Raw genomic sequence first — 19063 nt, forward strand, 5'->3', positions numbered from 1 at the left:
TTTGAATGAAGACAAATTGAGCTACAAATGCATTTCTGGGCACAAAACTCTTCTGTCATCTTGCTCCTCAGGCAGAATAGCCCAAGTAAATCACACATGCAGTAAAGTGCACTTTTGTATAGCTGTAGAAATAGCATCTCTACTGCTCTCCATGTCATTTTAATGTAAAATATGTTAAGAAATAAAATAAATGACTTGTGAGATCTCTTCTATCTTCATCAGCTGTTTTGGCTAATTAGGTTCAACATGTATACAGTATGATGACTTTGATTAATTTTACTCTGATATGAGTACTACTGAGGAGCAAAGATTTTCAGGAGAGGAAACAGGTATGAATCAGATAGCTGTGCTAAAATGGTGAATACAAAAGTCTCGTTTATAGTTTCCGGCACTGAAATACCTGTGAATGCTAGCTAAAGAAAAATAATTCCTACAATAAAGCCAGAATACAGGTAAGAGCATAGCACTCACCATCACTGAAGTTCTGGAGCACAGGGCTGTGTGTCACTGATTAATATTCCTCCCTCACCCATTCAGCAGTCTGCAAAGCAGCAAGCAATCAAGGTAAACATACCGCAAGGTACAGTGAATGAGTCAGCACTAAAAAAGAAAATAGCATGTTGTTCTAAAAATGGCTTCAGCCCACTCCTGTCTTCCTGGTGCATTTAAGTACTAGCGTCATCCGTTACAGTACTGGCACTGTTAAGCATGTGGGTAATAATGTCAGCTGTGTTCTCTGCAGAATGAAAGAAAAGCACAAGAGGTAGTCTCTTCAAGAAGGAAAAAAGCAGTGGTTTCAACAAGGCTCTTTGCAGATATAAGTTATATCTACATGGAGAAAAGCTTTGAGGACAAGCTAATGAATAAGTAGGCATTGAGCCCATGGTTATGTTTTTCCAGGAACTCTTCTGGGACCTGAATGGATTCCCAGAAACAAGACTGTTGCCCTTGAGAGACTGCTTTGCGGTGTCCCCCTAGGTCACACGGGTGGATGGGTTTAAACTCAGTGCACCTTTCTTAGGATTTCGTCTTTGTGAAACTGGGTTGTATCTGTTTGCTTGACATAAAACCATGAATGAACTACAGAAACTACATCCAATACTTTGCCAACTGATGCATGCTGTGGAGTCAGCCAGACCTAGTGGAGTTTTGATACTAGCGTCCAAATCGCTATCACTAATGCTGCCTTCACAGTGATTTCACAGGCTGAGAAAGTTGAGGTTGTTCAGCCTGGAGAAGAGAGGGCTCTGAGGAGACCTTATAGTGACCTCCCAGTAGCTGAAGGGGCTACAAGAAAGCTGGGGAGGGGCTGTTTACAAAGACTTGGAGTGATAGGACTTTGGGCAATGGGTATAAACTGGAGAAGGGCAGATTTAGATGGGGCATAAGGAGGAAATTCTTCATGATGAGGATGGTGAGACCCTGGCCCAGGTTGCCCAGGGAAGCTGTGGCTGCCCCATCCCTGGAGGTGTTCAAGGCCAGGTTGGATGGGCCTTGGGCAGCCTGAGCCAGTGGGAGGTGTCCCTGCCCATGGCAGGGGTAATGATTCTATGATTACTGACCAGCCACCACTCCAAAATTAACTGGGTTGTTTCTACAGGAGGAAAAGCTAGTATAGATAGCAGGGTAGCAGGGTAGTCTGTATCCTAAATAAGCATATACATGCGCCGTACCATTTTCATTTCTATAGTCCCTTAGAGCCCCACAAGGATGTCTCAGCTAGCTCTACACCCTCCCAGTCAGGAGTGAAGGTGGGAAATCAGTAATGCCCGGACAATAAGGGAAATGATGAGACAGTTAATGCCTCACAGTCCCTTTACAGTGTTAATGCCAGCCTGCGATATCTGGTGCAGCACCTGGAGCCCTCTGTGGAGTTGTTCCCTGGGTCAGTAGGGGTGCAGTCCTCCCACACACGGCAGCGAGATCAACCACTTGTCCTTGTTCCTTATAATGCCCTCTCTACCCATCTTACCTCTGAGGGATTGCCCTTAGAATTTTAGGAACGCTAAGCGGAAAGGATCTAGTAAATCTGACACTTCCTTGTATTTACAGATTCCTGATGGTTTCATGTGCCACAAAACCCCAGAATATTTCTTAAATACCCCTCCCAGGAGAAAAAGAAGGGGGAAAAAAAAAAGAAAATAAAAACATTCAATTAATGATGATATAAAGCTCTGACCAAACAGTTGTCATTGATTGCTAATATCTTGAATTACTGTGTTAATCAACAGCACACCACTTCCATACCCGTGTTCTAGGATGCTCATATTGGCTGAAATGAATTACTGAAGCTTTTTTCCAGTCGAGAGTAGAAAGATTTCAGAGTTAGTATTTTCTTAAAGCTGCCCAAACAAGCCCCTGTTACTGCAGAAATGTCAAAGCTACCAGTAGAAAAGGGAGGCTGTGATCCCACTGCCCTTTAATCAGGGAGAATTGTCCTCTATTATAACGTTAGTGCAGTGTGTTGCCAAATTGTTTTCCAATGTTTGCCTCGCCAAAGCTGAAGGCTGACCTTTGCAGTTGTTACCCAAAGGTGTCACTGGCTCTGCAGAAGTTTTCAGCCAGGAGTAACTTATTATTTTAAACACTTAGGCCAGTTGCATCTGTCAAATGAGACTGCCAGGAACACACACGTAGGGCTGTAAAGACCTCACGCTCTCCCGTGCTGCAGGCTGCTGCCCAGGGCAGACCCAGCTCCTCTCCTGAGCAATTTTCCTGCAAGCAGGTGACTGTGGGAAATGAGGAAACATTTGTAAATGTTGCCTGGATTATTTTTTTTCCAGCTAGGTTTGGTCATCCTTAGCGCTACCCTTAAAGGCTGGTTTATAAGACAGGGTTGCGCATGTGTTTAAATAGCTGTTATGTCTATATGGATGAAGTCCCTGGTAGTTCTGATAGGGAAACTGCTCTTTTTAAAAGCATGCAGGTAATTAGGTGTTATCTAGTAGCTAGACAGGAAAAACCCAATTAATTTCACTCTGCCAGCTAAATAATGGAAGTCACCCGGATTTAATTGTTCAAAACTCTAAATCAAAAATAATAATAAAATATTTAAAATAATTATTAATTAAAATAATATTAGTTAAAATAATAAAAATGGATAAGCAACAAACATCTACTTTATATAGCCTTTAAAATTATTTATGTTTTAAAGATACGCACTTTTTTTTTTCAGTAGTGACCATATAACAATTAAAAGAAAAGTGGCATAATTTCCTGCTTAGATCAAATAAGACAGTGCTTACTACAGGCCTTCTTTTGAGTCAGCCCTGGATATGCTGCCTTTTAGATTGTTCTTCCCTGCCTGGCCTTGTGATAGCTCTGCAACATTGGATTTCTTGCTGCATCTGCAGTCTCTGTGGGTTTGGAGGTGCTGTGCATTGTAAGTATGTTGGGTGCACCCCTCCGTTTCCTCCTTTGAGGGCATTTTTACCTCTAGCCCATACTTCTGTAACTGTGAATGATCTGTGCTGTCCTGTCCCACTCACACAGGTAATGATAAGGTGACAACGGTGAATTTCCCTTAGTGCCTGCAGGGGTAAAAGGAAAGACACTCGCAGAGGGCATACAGGTGATTTTGACGGATAGGTCACACAACGTTGAGAGTCTGGGCTTTATTTTTCCTTTTCCAAAAGTCACTAGAAAAGGAAAGAATAGTAAGGCACTGCAGGAGCATTGAACGTGATGCAGCGAAGCCACAGGGATGCAGGTGACCCCTGAGGAGCAGGAGTAAATGCCTCGCACTTAGGGAGTCTTGTTCCCTACAATTTTTTGAGGTACCCTGGACCTTATCTGCTGCCCTGTCAGTCAAGCAGTCCATCTGGTGAGTGTATTCCTGTACTCCTTCACCTGTAGAGAGTGACAAGCTGCAGTTCAGGTTAGGTCTTTAGTCTTTTGGTGCTTGGAATAGCCGGAATTTTCATTGTAATTCAATATATAGAGAAGGATGTAGAGGAAAATGTGGCTATGAGCTGGCCCAAAAAGACAAAGAGAGAGAAAAACAAACTCTGGGTGCATGACTATGGCAATTTCATCAACAGAAATGCTGCCTTTTATGACAAGCTTGAGAACTTCCAGATTTTGGGCTTTGATGCCTCTATGGACCTCCGTTATTAAAATAATTGCCACCTTATGCTATATCTCTGCTATCAAACTGCGTAGTGTCTAGAAAGGTTGCTTGGAACGGCTTCTGATCCTCTATACTGTTCTGTGGCTCAGCTTGTCTTGGGCATTGTTTTCATCCAAGCCAGCCAGGATTCCCCTAACCAGTTCCTGGGTACAGTTTAGGACTTGGCACAGGCCAGGGATGTTCCTGGTAGTCACATTGCTTTGGAGGCAAAGATTGCTCAATAGCATGGAGGGCTGCAGGCTGGCTGACCTCCAGGCAAGGCGGTGACCTTCATTTGCTAATGCATTCCCAGCCCTGGGGTAATCACCGTACCATTTTCATCCTTCTCTCTCCTTAGCACTGATGACCACGCAGCAGCATAATGAGTTGGAGCAACTCACCAGTTCAGTTGAAAATTTGTCTTTACTTAACTTTAGTGTTGGGTTTTGGGTCATTTTCTGGCAGATTTTTTGAAAACACACCTCCCATTATATCAAGGAAACTTTCCACCATCCCAAAAAACATTTCTATCTGCCTTGCAAGGTTGTCATCTGTTTTCATCTACTTGCAGCTCTGCACAAAGGCTGTTTTTCTGAGACTCCTTGAAGAAGGCGAGATTTAAAAGAAAATAACTTATCTACATTTCAGATATTTTGATGGGGGGGGGAATCATCCTCTTAACCAGGCTAAGAAAGCATAAAATTACAAAAATTACATATCTATTTCGTAGTGCTTCATATCTTATCCTTCTTGATATCATTTATAGTCCAATTTCATGCGCAGACAGCTTCTGCTTCTAGTAAAATGTGAAATTTGTATTACCAAAATAAGATTTAGTTCATAATGAATATTTCAGTGCATTTTACATCTGCATGCTAATTAAATTTCACAGGACTCCTATGAAGTAGGTAATCCTCATTTTAACCTTTGAGAATGGGAACTATGATGAAGTGATAGTCAGCTCCTTCAGCTGAAGCCTTATATTTAGAAGTGTTTCATTTTAGATAGTAAAGTGATATCCCAGATTTTAAGCAGATCAGCAGTTTGGTAGTGGAATACCTTTAAAATTCTGGGAACTGGCAGCAAATGCCATAGAAATCAGTGGAACAAAAGGAACAGGTCTGTTCTGAAATGTCAGTGGGTGTTGCCAGTTTGACTTGTTTAGCTAAATCCTAAACAAAGATTTAAAAACCTGAATTAACAGTAGTCAAAGCCCAGAAGAATGAATATTTCATTGTTCTTCCAGTTTTGACACCAGTATTTCTTAGATACAGGGTTGGGTATTGAAACTGGTAGCACAAGTTCCTGAACAGGAGCCTAGATTACATATCTCTGATTAGGTTATAAGGAAAAAGCTTTCTCCCCTGATGTGCTCAAACATTGGAACAGGTTGCCTGGACAGGTTGTGGAGTGTCCATCTTTGGAAACGTTCAAAACCCAGCTGGACACAATCCTGAGCAACTTGCTGTACCTGACTATGCTTGGGCCAGGAGACTGGACTAGGGACCTCTAGAGTCCCTTCCAACCTCCATAATTCCATGATTCCTAATTTGTTCCAGAGGTTTGATGCATCCATCCCTGTTTTCCCTGACAACACGCTGTTGCTTACGTGCAGAATCTGTGCAATCTGGGAATCAGGGGACGCGCTTGCAGCTGAAGTTCAGTCAGGTATCCAAAATCCGTTTCTTTTGACAGGTCTAATCTGAGCACAACCAAGACACTCAACTGGAAGAACTTCTAAGAAAACACATGGATAGTGACTTTTCTTCTAAATAACAAAATCTCTAGAATAGGCACTGTGAAGATGTGGGTGGTTTCTTCCTTAGACTGCACAAGAGCAAACCCCATCTTCTCAATTCCCCGATTACGTTGTGAGCAGCAGGCTGTAAGACATTTTGAAGCAAAGACACTTCTTTCTTTGTTAAGATGCTCCACAAGTTTTATCCAACACCCTTTCACGTAAAATTCATGGAAGTGTTTGGCACAGGAGTGGAACTAAGCTCCCTCATTCCACGTAAGTGCACGGATCACAAGGCTGCATCACACCTTTTCTTGTGCATGAAGTCCTTCTCGTCTAAACAGGCCTCGCAGTCAGTCTGTGAGTGTTTCATGAAAAGGCCATGAGTTAGAAAAAGAGGAGGAGAGCATGCCAGTTTATTTATCAGCCCTAAGTCTTCTTCCCAAGAACTCCAGCTGTTATTGATTAGAAGGCAAGCAGTAACATCTCCCACTTCCACAGCTGTTTCATCAAGGAAGGAGAGAAAAAGGGTGATCAGTTCTTTGAAAAAAAAGTTGTGAATTTGTTCTTCAGAAGATGGTTTTAGGCTGTGAATGGAAAATGACAGAAGGGCCTTTCTATTGCCTGTAGTCAGATACAATAAACCCAAGAAAGGAGAAGTAGTTGAGATTTTTCTTCATCCTTTGCATTTTGGCTGCTAACTAAAGGGACCTTTTGATACCTTTTGGATACTACTCTGAGGGGGCTAAGTCTCCTAAATACTTTTTACGGGGAATTTAGGGTCCTGCCACAGGTTCTGGAGTTCACTCTCAGGATCAGCACCATAAAATGTAGTAAATTTTCGGTACCAAGTGCTTTAAAAAATTGGCCTTAGGTAATTAATGTGAGATATCACACCGAATCAGTATCAGAACAATTAAAAGATCCCAAATCTCCAGAACCTGGTTGTGCTCCTTGCAGCAACAGTGCATGAAATATCGTTCTCTTTAATAGGTATAACCAAATCATCAACCAATGACAAAATTTAAATGAAAAGATTCAGAGCTTATCATCTTGTTGTTCTTACGAGAGGAAATTCATATGGTAATATGCAGTCTAACTCCTCAGTGGACAGAAATGGCATATACAAGGATTTATGCTAACATCTAGAACAGAAGGAAGGCCTTTTTAGGCATTATAAATATCAGCACTCATCACTAAATGCAAGTGGATAATTAGGGTAATTATTCCCAATTAGCAGCTGCAGGTCCTGCAGATGGGAATTTCAGGGGCTGGTAACTATTGTAAGGAAGCATTTCTTCAAGATGCAAAGCCTTTTTCATGTTTTGGAAGATACACATTTAATGGCCCTCACACATGCTGTTAAATGTTTTTGGTACTATTTCAAAATGAAAATCGTTCTTACACTAGTATAATAATTCTGATTTTCTTTAAAGCTGTGTTGGGGTCTGAGAGAGCCTGGATTTGGAAAGATTTTTCCAATTATTTAATGTACCAGCTAAAGTAAATGATAAACCAGGCTGAACTGGAACTCGAATTTTGCTTCTATCCTCAATCTGTGAGGGAAAACAAAGTCAAGGGTCCTTTTGTTGGCTTTTGAAGACAGCAAAAGGATTCCCACTGTTTTTGTAGGCTCTGTGTGAAACCTTCTGAGGGAAGACGTCCTCAGACTTGTTTGCCAGGCTCCAGAAGCATTTTCCCTGTGTTCATTCTATTCTGCTGGTTTGGATAGCACAAGGGTAAAAAAATATACGTATTTAAATTGTGAATAATGTTTTTTCAGTCATTAATTCTTCTGTGAGAGTCAGCGAGTTACTCTGATTTGAAAGTCATTCTTGGTGCGTGTGTGTGTACTATGAGTACATCACAAGCACAAACGGAGCAGGGCTTCTTTAGCTTTTAGCTTTTATGTGAATTAATTTAACTTATGAATCCATTAAGCAAAAGAAATGTAATCAGCAAAAATACCAAGGCACGTAGCTGTAAGATTTGTCCTCCTGAAACTCCTTATCACAGAGAAGAAACTTAATTTTGTGGATACTTTAATGTAAAATATCAGTCATTCCTATCTCTTAAAGTAAAATTTCACATTTAATCAACAAATACGCCTGTGTTTGCTCATTTAAATCCAGTCCCAGTCTAGTTATTTGAACACAGAATTTCAGACAAAAGTTGAGAAACTAATCCTTTTACATCTGAATGAGTAAAAGGTTATTGATCAATGTCTTTTTAAACTTTCTATTTAATTATCTTTGAGCTAAAATGGAGGAAAGAAATTTCAAGCCAAAATAATTATTCTATGAAAAAGTTATGAGTTTTTTGAAAGAAGAATATTAAGACTGAACGTAATATTTCAGCTTTAGTACAGAAAATTAACCAGTATAGCCTGCAGTGGGCCCACGTAGATGCCAGTAATGCTTTTTTCAGCACTTGGATTTTGGTTTTAGCTATGCTGACATACAAGTAATAAAGAAGATTTAAAAGTGAGTGTATGATTGTATGATATCAATTAATTTTTCTCAGTAAGGCTGTCTAATTCACGTTTTTACAGTTAATAGTGTTGCCAGCAGATACATATATATTAAAAAAAAAGCTTAAGTAGTTATACTTATTTTATATATTTTAGGAATTTGGATCTTACAATAATTGTCACTACATGTAAATATCTTTTAAGTCTCCCATAATCTCAAAAAGCCTTCTTCCAATATTAATGGAAGATCTTAGAAAAGAAATGAGGATGATGTATTGCATTTAGAGTCTTCAAGTTCAGCAAGATTTTTCATACTCCCTTTCCAATAACATTCCAAAGCTGAATAATACGAAAAGTTTGTCCCTTCCCATGATCTAACCCATATTTCATTTAGATTCATGTTCTGTCCTATTACTTTGTATAAGAATAGAACACATTTTTTTCTCTGATATTTGTCTCTGTTATTTTTCTGATCTGTGCAATCTGTTTTCCTTCTTTTCTGACTTCATCTTCAGTCTCTATTCTTTCTCTCTTCATCTTGTTTCTTTATTTTTCTCTATCTTTGCTTGTTCACCCTCTTTAAAAACTTCATTTTCCCCTTAATCCTTTTTTGGGGACTCAAAGCACCAGGTCTGCTGACCTGATGTTGGGTTGGTTTGTGTATCTTGAAAGGGCAGTAAAGATCATAGAATCATAGAATAGTTTGAGTTGGAAGGGACTTTGAAGCCCATCCAGTTCCGATCTCGCTGCGATGAGCCGAGACACCTCCCACTGGCTCAGGCTGCCCAAGGCCCATCCAACCTGGCCTTGAACACCTCCAGGGATGGGGCAGCCACAGCTTCCCTGGGCAACCTGGGCCAGGGCCTCACCACTCTCATGGTGAAGAAATTCTTCCTAATGTCCAGTCTAAATCTGCCCCTCTCCAATTTATACCAGTTCCCCCTCGTCCTATCCCCACGAGCCTTTATGAATGATGACAGGCAGATTGTGTTCATTATTTAAATCCGATCTTCAATCCTTCTGACACCAATGGGAGCATTTGCTTCAGCTCCACAGTGAGCTCTGTCTGTAGGAGTTTGACTTCAACATCTTTATTATGCGCCTTGCTTTGCAGAAACTCCTTAACATATGCTTAACTGGAAGTTCAGATTTATAGCGTATTGGTAAATAATGCCATTGTACTGTTTAATATATACAAAGTCATTACGTTGATAAAGGATTTGACGCTGCCAAGTGCATCAGCCCTGGTCCACTGGTGCACTCTGTCACATCCTTCTTTTGAACCATGAGTCATTATAATGGATTTCAGCGAGTTGCTTGTAACCTTTAAGTTAAGTAAATGCTTAAGTGTGTTTCTGGATGAGGACCAGAGGACTCAGCACCTTGGAAGATTAAACAAAAAGCAAAGAATCAGCAATACTGGCAGAGACGGGCTTGCTGAGTTTGTCCAGGAGTCTTAAAATAAGGCTGATTTCACTTTGGAATGGAAAATCTTATGCCTGTTCAAATCTCTGCCAATTTGTGATGCAGGGAGGTACCCATCCACCAGTCGCCGATTGTCTGACTACCAATGTTACTGTTTGAAAAAGCACCACAACTGCATGAGAGCAGGTTCAAGCAAAGGCATTAATAATTACCTGCCTACGTCCCTGATATGTTACAGCCTCTATGAACTATTTTGCAGATTCTAAATATAAAAATAAAGATGGCAAATTGCTGCATTTGGAGGAATTTCTTCACTATGAGAGTGGTGAGGCCTTGGCCCAGGTTGCCCAGGGAAGCTGTGGCTGCCCCATCCCTGGAGGTGTTCCAGGCCAGGTTGGATGGGCCTTGGGCAGCCTGAGCCAGTGGGAGGTGTCTCTGCTCATCACAGTGAGATCGGAACTGGATGAGCTTCAAAGTCCCTTCCAACCCGAAGTATTCTATGATTCTATGGTTTGCTTTTTTTTTAATTCACAGAAGTTTGCCCGAAGTCAGAATCCTATCCATTTATGCCAAAATCACAGTTTAATTTCACTAAAATGCTTTATTTGCCTTCCTGAAAAGCAGTCAAAGCCTCATATAAGGAGAGTTGGTAAAACACTCTCAAGTGCTCACCTTTCAATGACTCCTAGGTCGGAGACACGTGATCAGTTTACTATTTATGAGCTGAAAATCTGTATGCAAACTTTTATGATGTTAACCTGAGCTACTTCTTGCAATTTAGAGCATGTCTAAATCCATATTGCAGCTCAACTCAGAAAGCATGACTTGATTGTTCCTTAGGTTCCAACATTTATAAACTCAAAATTTCCAATCTTGAGGTTGGAATGAAACTGCCAAATCAATAGGGTCCTGAGAAATTTATTTCTAAGTGATCTGTTTCTAAATAATAGAAAAAAAATATTATTTGTCTTTGTAAAATGAAAAATCAAAGAAGTGTTTAAATATGTGAAAAGAATAATGCACATTTCAGGTGTGTGTTTTATGGTCTCCATTAGGTACCTCAGGATGAATGGGGAGGATACCCAGCTAGTGGGAAAGATGAAGAAATCCCCTGCAGAAGAATGAGAAGTGGAAGCTATATTAAGGCCATGGGAGATGAAGAAAGTGGAGACTCTGATACTAGCCCCAAGACATCACCAAAATTAACAGTTCGACCAGAGTCATTATTAAAATCCATTGGACAAAGACCACTGGGAGATCATCAAAAGTAAGTTTCACTGTACCATGCTATACAGCTTTCTGAAAGTTGCTTTGACTTGAGTAATTTTTCTTTATGTCTTACCAGTAGTGGTCAGTATCCATGAGAAAATTAGATACTGTATTTAAAAAGCTAACTTTTATGTCTTCATTTTAAATTAGCTACAATTTCCTGTAATTACTGGATGAAATACTGCTATCTTCCTCCATCTGTGTAACAAGCTTGCTACTTCAGAAAGAGTTTGTTGTGTTTATTGAAAGAAATCTATCCATATTTTTGTCAAAAGTTTAAAATTTGGAATATTTTTTTCTCTAGAAGGATCATTTTATAAGTCTTTGTTATTTCATTGCTTTCTCTGAAGTAGAAAATGCACTCTGTTCTATACTAGGTATGATAAGATGTATATAATTTTATCATTTATCTTGCATCTTGCACTTTATTTATCAGTACAATGCTTTATGTATTAGCTATACTGTGTTATATTCATTTAAACCTTTGTGGAGAGGTTTGATTGACTGTTTGAGTTTTTTTTTTCATTCAAACTACCTACAATATGTCCTGTTAAATAACCAAAGAAAATTTTAATACTATAGGAAAATATATATCTGTATTTTTTTTCCAGCAGATCTTTATTTTTCTCTCCATTTTATTCTTTCAATATATCACTTTATAACTGAACTGTGAGTATACTTCTGAAGATAGTTTCAAAGTGGTTGCCTGATTTCTAATCTGTAGGTTCTACTGATGTGACTGGGTGCTTCTCGCAGCTTAGACGATTGATCTTTTTGCCTGGGAGAAATACATAAAATGAAGAAATTAAGAGTGAAACCTTTGATTAAAGGTTGTTTATTGTTCTGTAGATAATACCACATACACCGTATCATAGTGACTCACCTTTTCATAAAATAAAAGAAACCAAACAAAAACCTCAGGCAAAAATCCTTTTGGCCTAATTAAATTTAATTATTTAGCTTGCATTTTGGAAGAAAATCATCAATTTTCACTGTGAGCGAAGAGAAAGTTTACAATTGTATTGTTTCATATAGCTTGTAGATGCTTCTCTATAGGCTGAATTCAGACATATCTGTACCATAAGCTGTTGTAAGATTTCTGAGATACCATGAAACGAGACTGTCAGGTTTCTGCTCTGAATTGACAATTAAAATCCAAGGAGAATACCTTATGGCATCTCAAAAAGTGCCAGAGACTTATGCTTAGGCAACCGAGCCAAATCCTGAATGTGAATCTGAAGGATATGCAAGAATATTAGTTCCAATGATGAAAACATGGCCTGTAACATCGGTACTGCTGATAGATCTGTACCTGGCTGATTTCCAAAGGTGAGAAGATGAGCGCTTAATGACAGTGGTTGGAAGCAACGTTTGAATTTTTTATATCCTCAGCCATCTTAGCTGGGCTGAAATTTGGGTTTGAGGCACACCTGCTGGTTCAGTGCAAATTTGAGAAGGTCCACGGGAAACATAAAAGATGGGTAATTTTGAGTTTACGAGTACGTGTCAGTGGGAGTAGAGCCTGTAATATCTTAGCCATGGTGGAGACATATGTTGTGAATTCTTCAGTCCTGGGTTTCTGTGTAAATGGCTCTGAAAGCTGTGCGTCCTACAAGGGGAAATTATCCTTGTGGGATAAGCTGTGCTAAGGGAAAGCGATCTTTTGTCTGTGGCCTGTTAAGAATGACCCTTCTGAAGGCAACAGGGAAAGAGGAGATAGTCGGCTTTCTCAGACTACCACACTTCAGCCATCTGTCTTCCTGCCGCTAAATTAAACATTTCAAGGACACAGACCTGAGTACAGAAACTTGACCATCCCCAGCAGACCTTGGGTCAATTAGTATGGTCACAGCCACTGCCCGGCCATGTTCTGGGCACTGGTGTGGATTATTTCCAGAAGGAAGTTTGGATGCAACCATCCTGTTTCGGAGGGTATGTCATATCCATACCAGTACCACCACCTGAAATATTTTCTCATAGGTAACTCTAACTTTCCAAGTACTGCAACCAAATAAAATATATTCTATTCTTTTCTTTGGTTTTGGCTATGGTTGGATCTTCCCCACGTGAATGTAGACAGCAGCACAAATTTTCCGGTGAGTGGCAGGTCTCCGTCCTTGTCCTAGACCCCAACAGAGTATGAACAGATCCAGACTGTATCTGGACATATGTGTTCAAACGAAGAATATGTTTCAAGAAGAGAAATTTCTGGTCGGCATTTTTGATCTATTAAATGCCGAACGCAGGTGGTTGCTGGTAGGCCAATACCAAATGGTGTGTCTTCTGTCAGTTCTCCTTGGTTTGCAAATACGCCGCTCAAAATATAATTGAGTAAAACACAGGTGTGATGCTGACATAATATACTGGGGTTGACAGCTGTGCCTGTTTATGGTCCCGAAGGATTTAACGGCATAGTTGCCACTAACTGCAGTCAAGAAAGGAGGAAGCTTTTTGTAATACTGTGAAATATTATTAGGGGCTCTGTTGAGAATTTGTCGCAAACACAGCACCAGGAATAACTGAGCAGCCAGGCTGCTGCTGCCAGATGTCTTTTAAATCCTTGGGTTTCCCTTAAACTGAGGGGCAGTTGAATCTGCCAGTCTAACACACTTGGGTTTTTTCCAGTGAACTTCAGCCAGACAACGGTTCTAGTTCTTGCATGTCTTTCCTGCAAAAATCTGCAACTTTCAGCAGTCCTAACACAAGCAGAAAATTTCTTGTCTCATAGGGATACTATGAATGTTGATCCTAAACCTGTTTTTTTTTTATCACAAGCCATCTCCTCCCAGTGTATTTCTGTCTCTCTGTTACTGTGGTTACCTTTTCTGCCTGATGGTTTTCTGTGAAGGATATAGCAAAGGGTGATGGTTATGGAGCCTTCCTTCCTCCTCTGGCATCGCTCAATAATCCCCATTTTATTCCAAGTACTCTTTGTGGCTCTGATCATGCTGCTGAGCCAGAAGCCAAGGTTTTGAACGGCATTCCTGCATGTATTGCAGGGCTAAATAGCGTTTCTGGCATGTATTATGAGAAATTACATAATACAAGATGTCAGCTGCATTAGCCGGCCTTTTAGCTTGTTTACCAGGGTGGAGGGAGCTAATACGGACATCAAATGGAGCTTATACACCCTTGGTCCTCTGCTTGGGTGGACAGAATAGCTCAGAACTGAGGTCTGACAGAAGACCAGTAAACCTGTAACAAAACCTGAATGTTGGTAGTTTTGGTAGTGCAAAACCATGCATTGGCTGCAAAACGTATGTAGGTTTTTCATAAGAATAAGCCTAGTTTTCTATCACTACCCTGAATAGAATAAAATTAAAACTAGAGAGTTAGTCACTTGACCTTCAACAGACCTTTAACACGTGCATGTGTGTGTTTCTCCTCTAAATTTTATCAGGCATCTTTGTAAGGAGTTTTTTCCCTATTAAATCCACTTTGACAAAAGTAAGCCGCAATTTTGTCTGTTTGCGTCGCTCCAAGATTCGGCAAATTGAACATTAAAGATTCATAAACAATAAAAAAGCGTATTTGTATCTGAATAAATACTTTTATTGAACAACATACAAATAGGTAAATGTAAGTGATTGAACAGAAACATTAAAATTCTGAAAGTTACTCTTGGACAGGAGTATGTTTTGCTCCAAGTGGGAATAAAAAAGGAGTGCGGGGTCTGTCACTGCTGTTTCATGCAGATGGCAGAAGCAGGGCATACGCCCAAGTGCTGCCACCTGATCGCCACCTCTGTCAAAGCGTTAGCACATCCAGCATGATCCCCAGCCTGCTTTCAGCCCAGGCCACCTGGCGCTCTTCTGTAGTGCCCAGGCATGATTCAGGGACTGACCCTGTTGGATGCAGCCACCCTTTCTATAGGAAAAAGAAGTTTAACCATACAGGTCAGTTGGTCAGCGGGTCAGGCAATGGACCTCCCTTATTTCTGAGTGTAGCTATAGCCAAAGTGATGCAAATTTGGATTTGTCAGAAATTAAATATGCCTAAATATCGAGATTACTTGTGGAAAATAAATGCATTTCAAGTCTATCTTTGTGAATACTGTTTCAAAAGAGTAAGCAGTACGTAGCATTACTAAGTCCTGAAACATCAAGTCGAAGGCCAATGTAATTTATTATTATTAAATTGCATTTGAGTGAAATATAATGCAATAAGGCTTGATGTGGTGGAGACAGGACACACACTTGAATCTGCTTCCTTTCCAACTTTTTGCTTTCTTGGAATGGTGCCAGCAATCCCATTTTACATCCTGACTCTCAGGAGAAAAAAAAAAAAAAATCATAATGCAATCATAATGCAAAATATTAATTAAAAAAAATTTTTTTAATTAATATTTTGCATTATGATTAGACATACAAAACCTTTTGGATGTCATTGTTGGTATCCTGTAAACAAATGTGGGTCTTGTGGAGGTGAAATGCAAGCCCTTTCAATTCAGTCCATTGCTTTCTGCCATGCTGTGATGCTACTGGGGATGGAGTTAAACTGTTGGAAGGCAGTTTGCAGAAAGTAACTTGTAGAAGGTAGGTAGCGTGCTGCTAACAATTTTCATTTAAAGTAAAGGTCAACGCAGCTGATCAGTTTATGGAACGTGAAGCTGAGACAAAAGGAATGTCTGTCCTAAATAAGTTTTGTGTAATTCTGAAACAGAGACTGACCCACATGAGTTGTAAGGGATCCTTCTAACCTACTTAAATGTCATTCCTCTATATTTGTGACAAAACCAAGCAAAGCTGAGAGGTGAAAGCATCAGAGACACAGGGATGCAGAAAAGAAAGCTGAGAAGAAAACAAGAGCTTGGGACTCTGTAAATACAACTCTGTAACTGAAGATAATGTTCCAGTTATTTGATTCTTCTTGTTTTCAGGAAAAGACTACTTAGCATACTGACTGTGTAAATGAACAGGATAGCACTGTAGAAATAGCAAGTTCCATTTTTAGTGTCTCCTTTTTGAAGCGATGCAAAAGAAAACTGTTGAAAACTGTTTAACCATTTAGTAAAAATGGATAGCAATAGCATTTAGCCCAAAGTTAGCGCACTGGCTTTGAATGTCATGCTGAAATCACTCATGCAAATAAACAGTTGTGCTGTAATGAAGTTTTCCATAATGCTTTGAAGTGACTCATGGGAAACTAGATGCTGCAAACATGAAGACTAAATAGGTTAAACTACAAGAAAATAAAATAAGTGATAGCAACGTGTACTTTTGTTTTGTGGATCTGTAATAGTGGACTTTACAGTGGCAACTTGTAGTCCAGATACATTAAGCTGATGGGTGAGCAGAGAACAAGGCAGGGAAGAAGATAAATAGGACAAAAATGTAACATTTCAATGAGTAAGAAAATCTGCCATAACACATTATTTGGGGTACTACAACAGTGTAGTACCGGTGGAACTCTTGTTTGTCTAAACTATATTCTCCATCTAACCCTCCGCCAGATTTTGGCCCCTGCGTTGAAGTGTATGTCTCAAACACTGAGTCACAGTCAGAGAGAAAGCTACTCAGGTGTCTAACACCTTTGCATTGGACGTTATTAAAGCCCATAACACACTTGGAGAACACAATGCACGTCCATATTTCAGACACTCTTCTCCACAATCTGGTATCTCAGCGCAAAAATTACTTTATTTAGTAATTAAAGCTAATACACCTAAATAGAACCTAAAATGATTCGCATGTTTTCTTGTCTTACGGTAAATCAGATCACAGCAGTGATCGGAATGAAAAATAACCTCTCCCTATCCTTCCCCACCCCAAAATGAGAGATTGCATCTCTCCATGGACATGCTAATTTACATGGACGTATAGAATAACTGGCATTAGACCTATGGAATCACACAAGGCATTTTCACATATTCTATTCTGCAGACTCCATTATGGCAACAAAAGCAGTGCCAAAACACACACAAGTGGGTTAAACTGCAATAAGAAGATCTGACAGCACTTAACTGCCAGAGCCCTTGGCTCAGCAAAAATCATGGAGCAGCACAGGCTCCTCTAAGACGCGGGAAATCTCCATGAAAAATAAAGTCTTGCCATTTAGAACTATTTGTGTTAACTATGGCACACTTGCAACAGGAGAAAGTAACAACCAAAGAAGTTCTGAAGCGCTGTGCGAGACCTAACCTCTATCTTCTCATCTATCTTTGCCCGTAGCGATGCTAACACCATATCGTTCAGTGATGGACCAATTTGTGGGTATTTCTTCTAGAGAAATACCACTTGGTAAGTACATAGAAGTCTTGCCGTGGCAGGCTGTAGGTGAGTGTGCAGATGTGGAGGAGTGGGTGTGCTGCAAAGGCTTCACAGACTCAGAGTGTGAGCACAGCTTCCTTGCTGGAGAAATCAGTGCCCTGTTCCAGTGGTATCCATTGCTGCACACCAATGACAGAAGCCTTGAGTTTTTAGTTTTTAAGGGTAAACTTCAATTTACCATTAACTCCTCTTCTGCGTTTTAAATCAGGAATGGTGTTGAAGCCAGTCCTGAGAAATATTTTCAATAGAAGAGATGGGAAAAATCACTAGAAAACTAACCCTCGTCTTTCATATGCTTTTTATTTATCTTTGCTTTTTCTTCGATCTTCTGGCTCTAAAAAGCCTCATTACACACTTCATTAGGAGCTTTCTGATGCCCTGTACTGTAGTAGCATCCGCTCAGAGGCTCTGAGAGGTGAAATTGGAGCTTTACTGAGGAGAGTTTGAGGGCTAATTACAAAGCCTTATCAACTAATAATGCAATCAGTGTTTCACTGGCGCAGTGATAGTGTTCTCCGCTGCAGTCAATAAGATCGGGGTTAGATTAGTCTGCAGGGTTAAGGGGGAATGCTAACAAAGGGCAGCACGTCATCTGGCTACTTAAGATGTATCTTTTATGGGGTCAGAAGATGGTCCCCATCCTTTCTTCCTTTGGAGGATAATAGGAGATGCTCTTAAGCAGTGTTAGGCACCTTGTTCTCTTAGAAGTAGTATGATGTGAAACCCGGAGAGTAATTAAGCCCAGATCTTCTGCCTTGTTGTAGTGAATGCCAACTTTGTGTTGTAGGGCTGAAACGTATTAGCCTGGATCAGGGATGGAAAAGGGATCCTAAGGCTCTGAACAAAGTGTTCTCAGGAGTAAAACAGGCTCTTGTCAGAAAGATACAATTATGTGATTGATTGTAGCGAAAATGCAGTCAGATTCAGGCTAGTCTCATACTGAGATCCGAGAGAAAATAAGTTTCTGGTTTCTGGTGAAACACGTTAGGTTTAATTTTCATTAGAAAAGAATCAAGAGCTGCTCTTCTCATTTGTTTAGTTTTTAATAAAAGCTAAATGAAGCTATAAAGTATGTGTGCGGAAGCAAAACGCTTCTGTTCTTCAAGCAAGGATTTGAAAATTATGCTTTCACTTAAAAAGCAGAAATCATCTATATATATTTTCACTTCTCCCAATTCGACTCTATTTTCCCCCCAGAAATTAGATAGTTTCATTAACATCTTCAACTTAAGCATGAGGTCACTTATTTGCATAAGATCTGTTGACTTTAATAGACTTATATGTACGTTTAAATTAAGCTCACGCTCAGATGCTCTACTGAGCCCTGGTGGTCTATAGTCTGCATTCATTCTGCCAAATTACAATCTTTTGCATGTGTGCTACATATGTACCAAAAGCAAATTCAAGGAAAAAAAAGTGAGAGAGCTTCCTGAAGAATATTTCAATTCCGTAAAGGGATTTAGGAACATACGTAGACTATTTGAGTTCTGCTTAGATCCTCAGATCTATACATGATGATTTAAATCCCTCTAGGTTTTTGCCATAATGTCTGCTTGGCTTTTGTGGTTGCTGACCGCTTCGCCACCTACTCTCCAGGGCAAGCTCCAAAGAGAATAATTGGGATAAGACTTTTGGCATTAGCTGTATGTGCGCATCTCTCACCTCTTACAAACAATAGCTCTGAGTTTACATTTCCCACATCAGACTTTTTTTTTAATTACATGCATATTCTGCTTGATTTGAAGTACAGGCTTGATTAAGCCTACATCCTCTGTGTCTTTGCG

At 39.9% G+C, this 19063-nt stretch overlaps 1 protein-coding gene across 20 annotated transcripts in view; it reads left to right on the plus strand.

Moving 5' to 3' along the window:
* DLGAP2 (DLG associated protein 2) overlaps positions 1–19063 on the plus strand; it is a 508423-nt gene that overhangs the window by 416420 nt on the left and 72940 nt on the right. For all 20 annotated transcript variants that reach the window (XM_054063034.1, XM_054063036.1, XM_054063035.1 and 17 more), the window contains one exon: positions 10797–11008. In XM_054063034.1, the coding sequence (XP_053919009.1) occupies positions 10797–11008 (212 nt within the window). The remainder of the gene's footprint in view (positions 1–10796; positions 11009–19063) is intronic.

This window comes from Cuculus canorus, chromosome 3, assembly GCF_017976375.1.
Source record: "Cuculus canorus isolate bCucCan1 chromosome 3, bCucCan1.pri, whole genome shotgun sequence".
Classification (NCBI taxonomy): domain Eukaryota; kingdom Metazoa; phylum Chordata; class Aves; order Cuculiformes; family Cuculidae; genus Cuculus; species Cuculus canorus.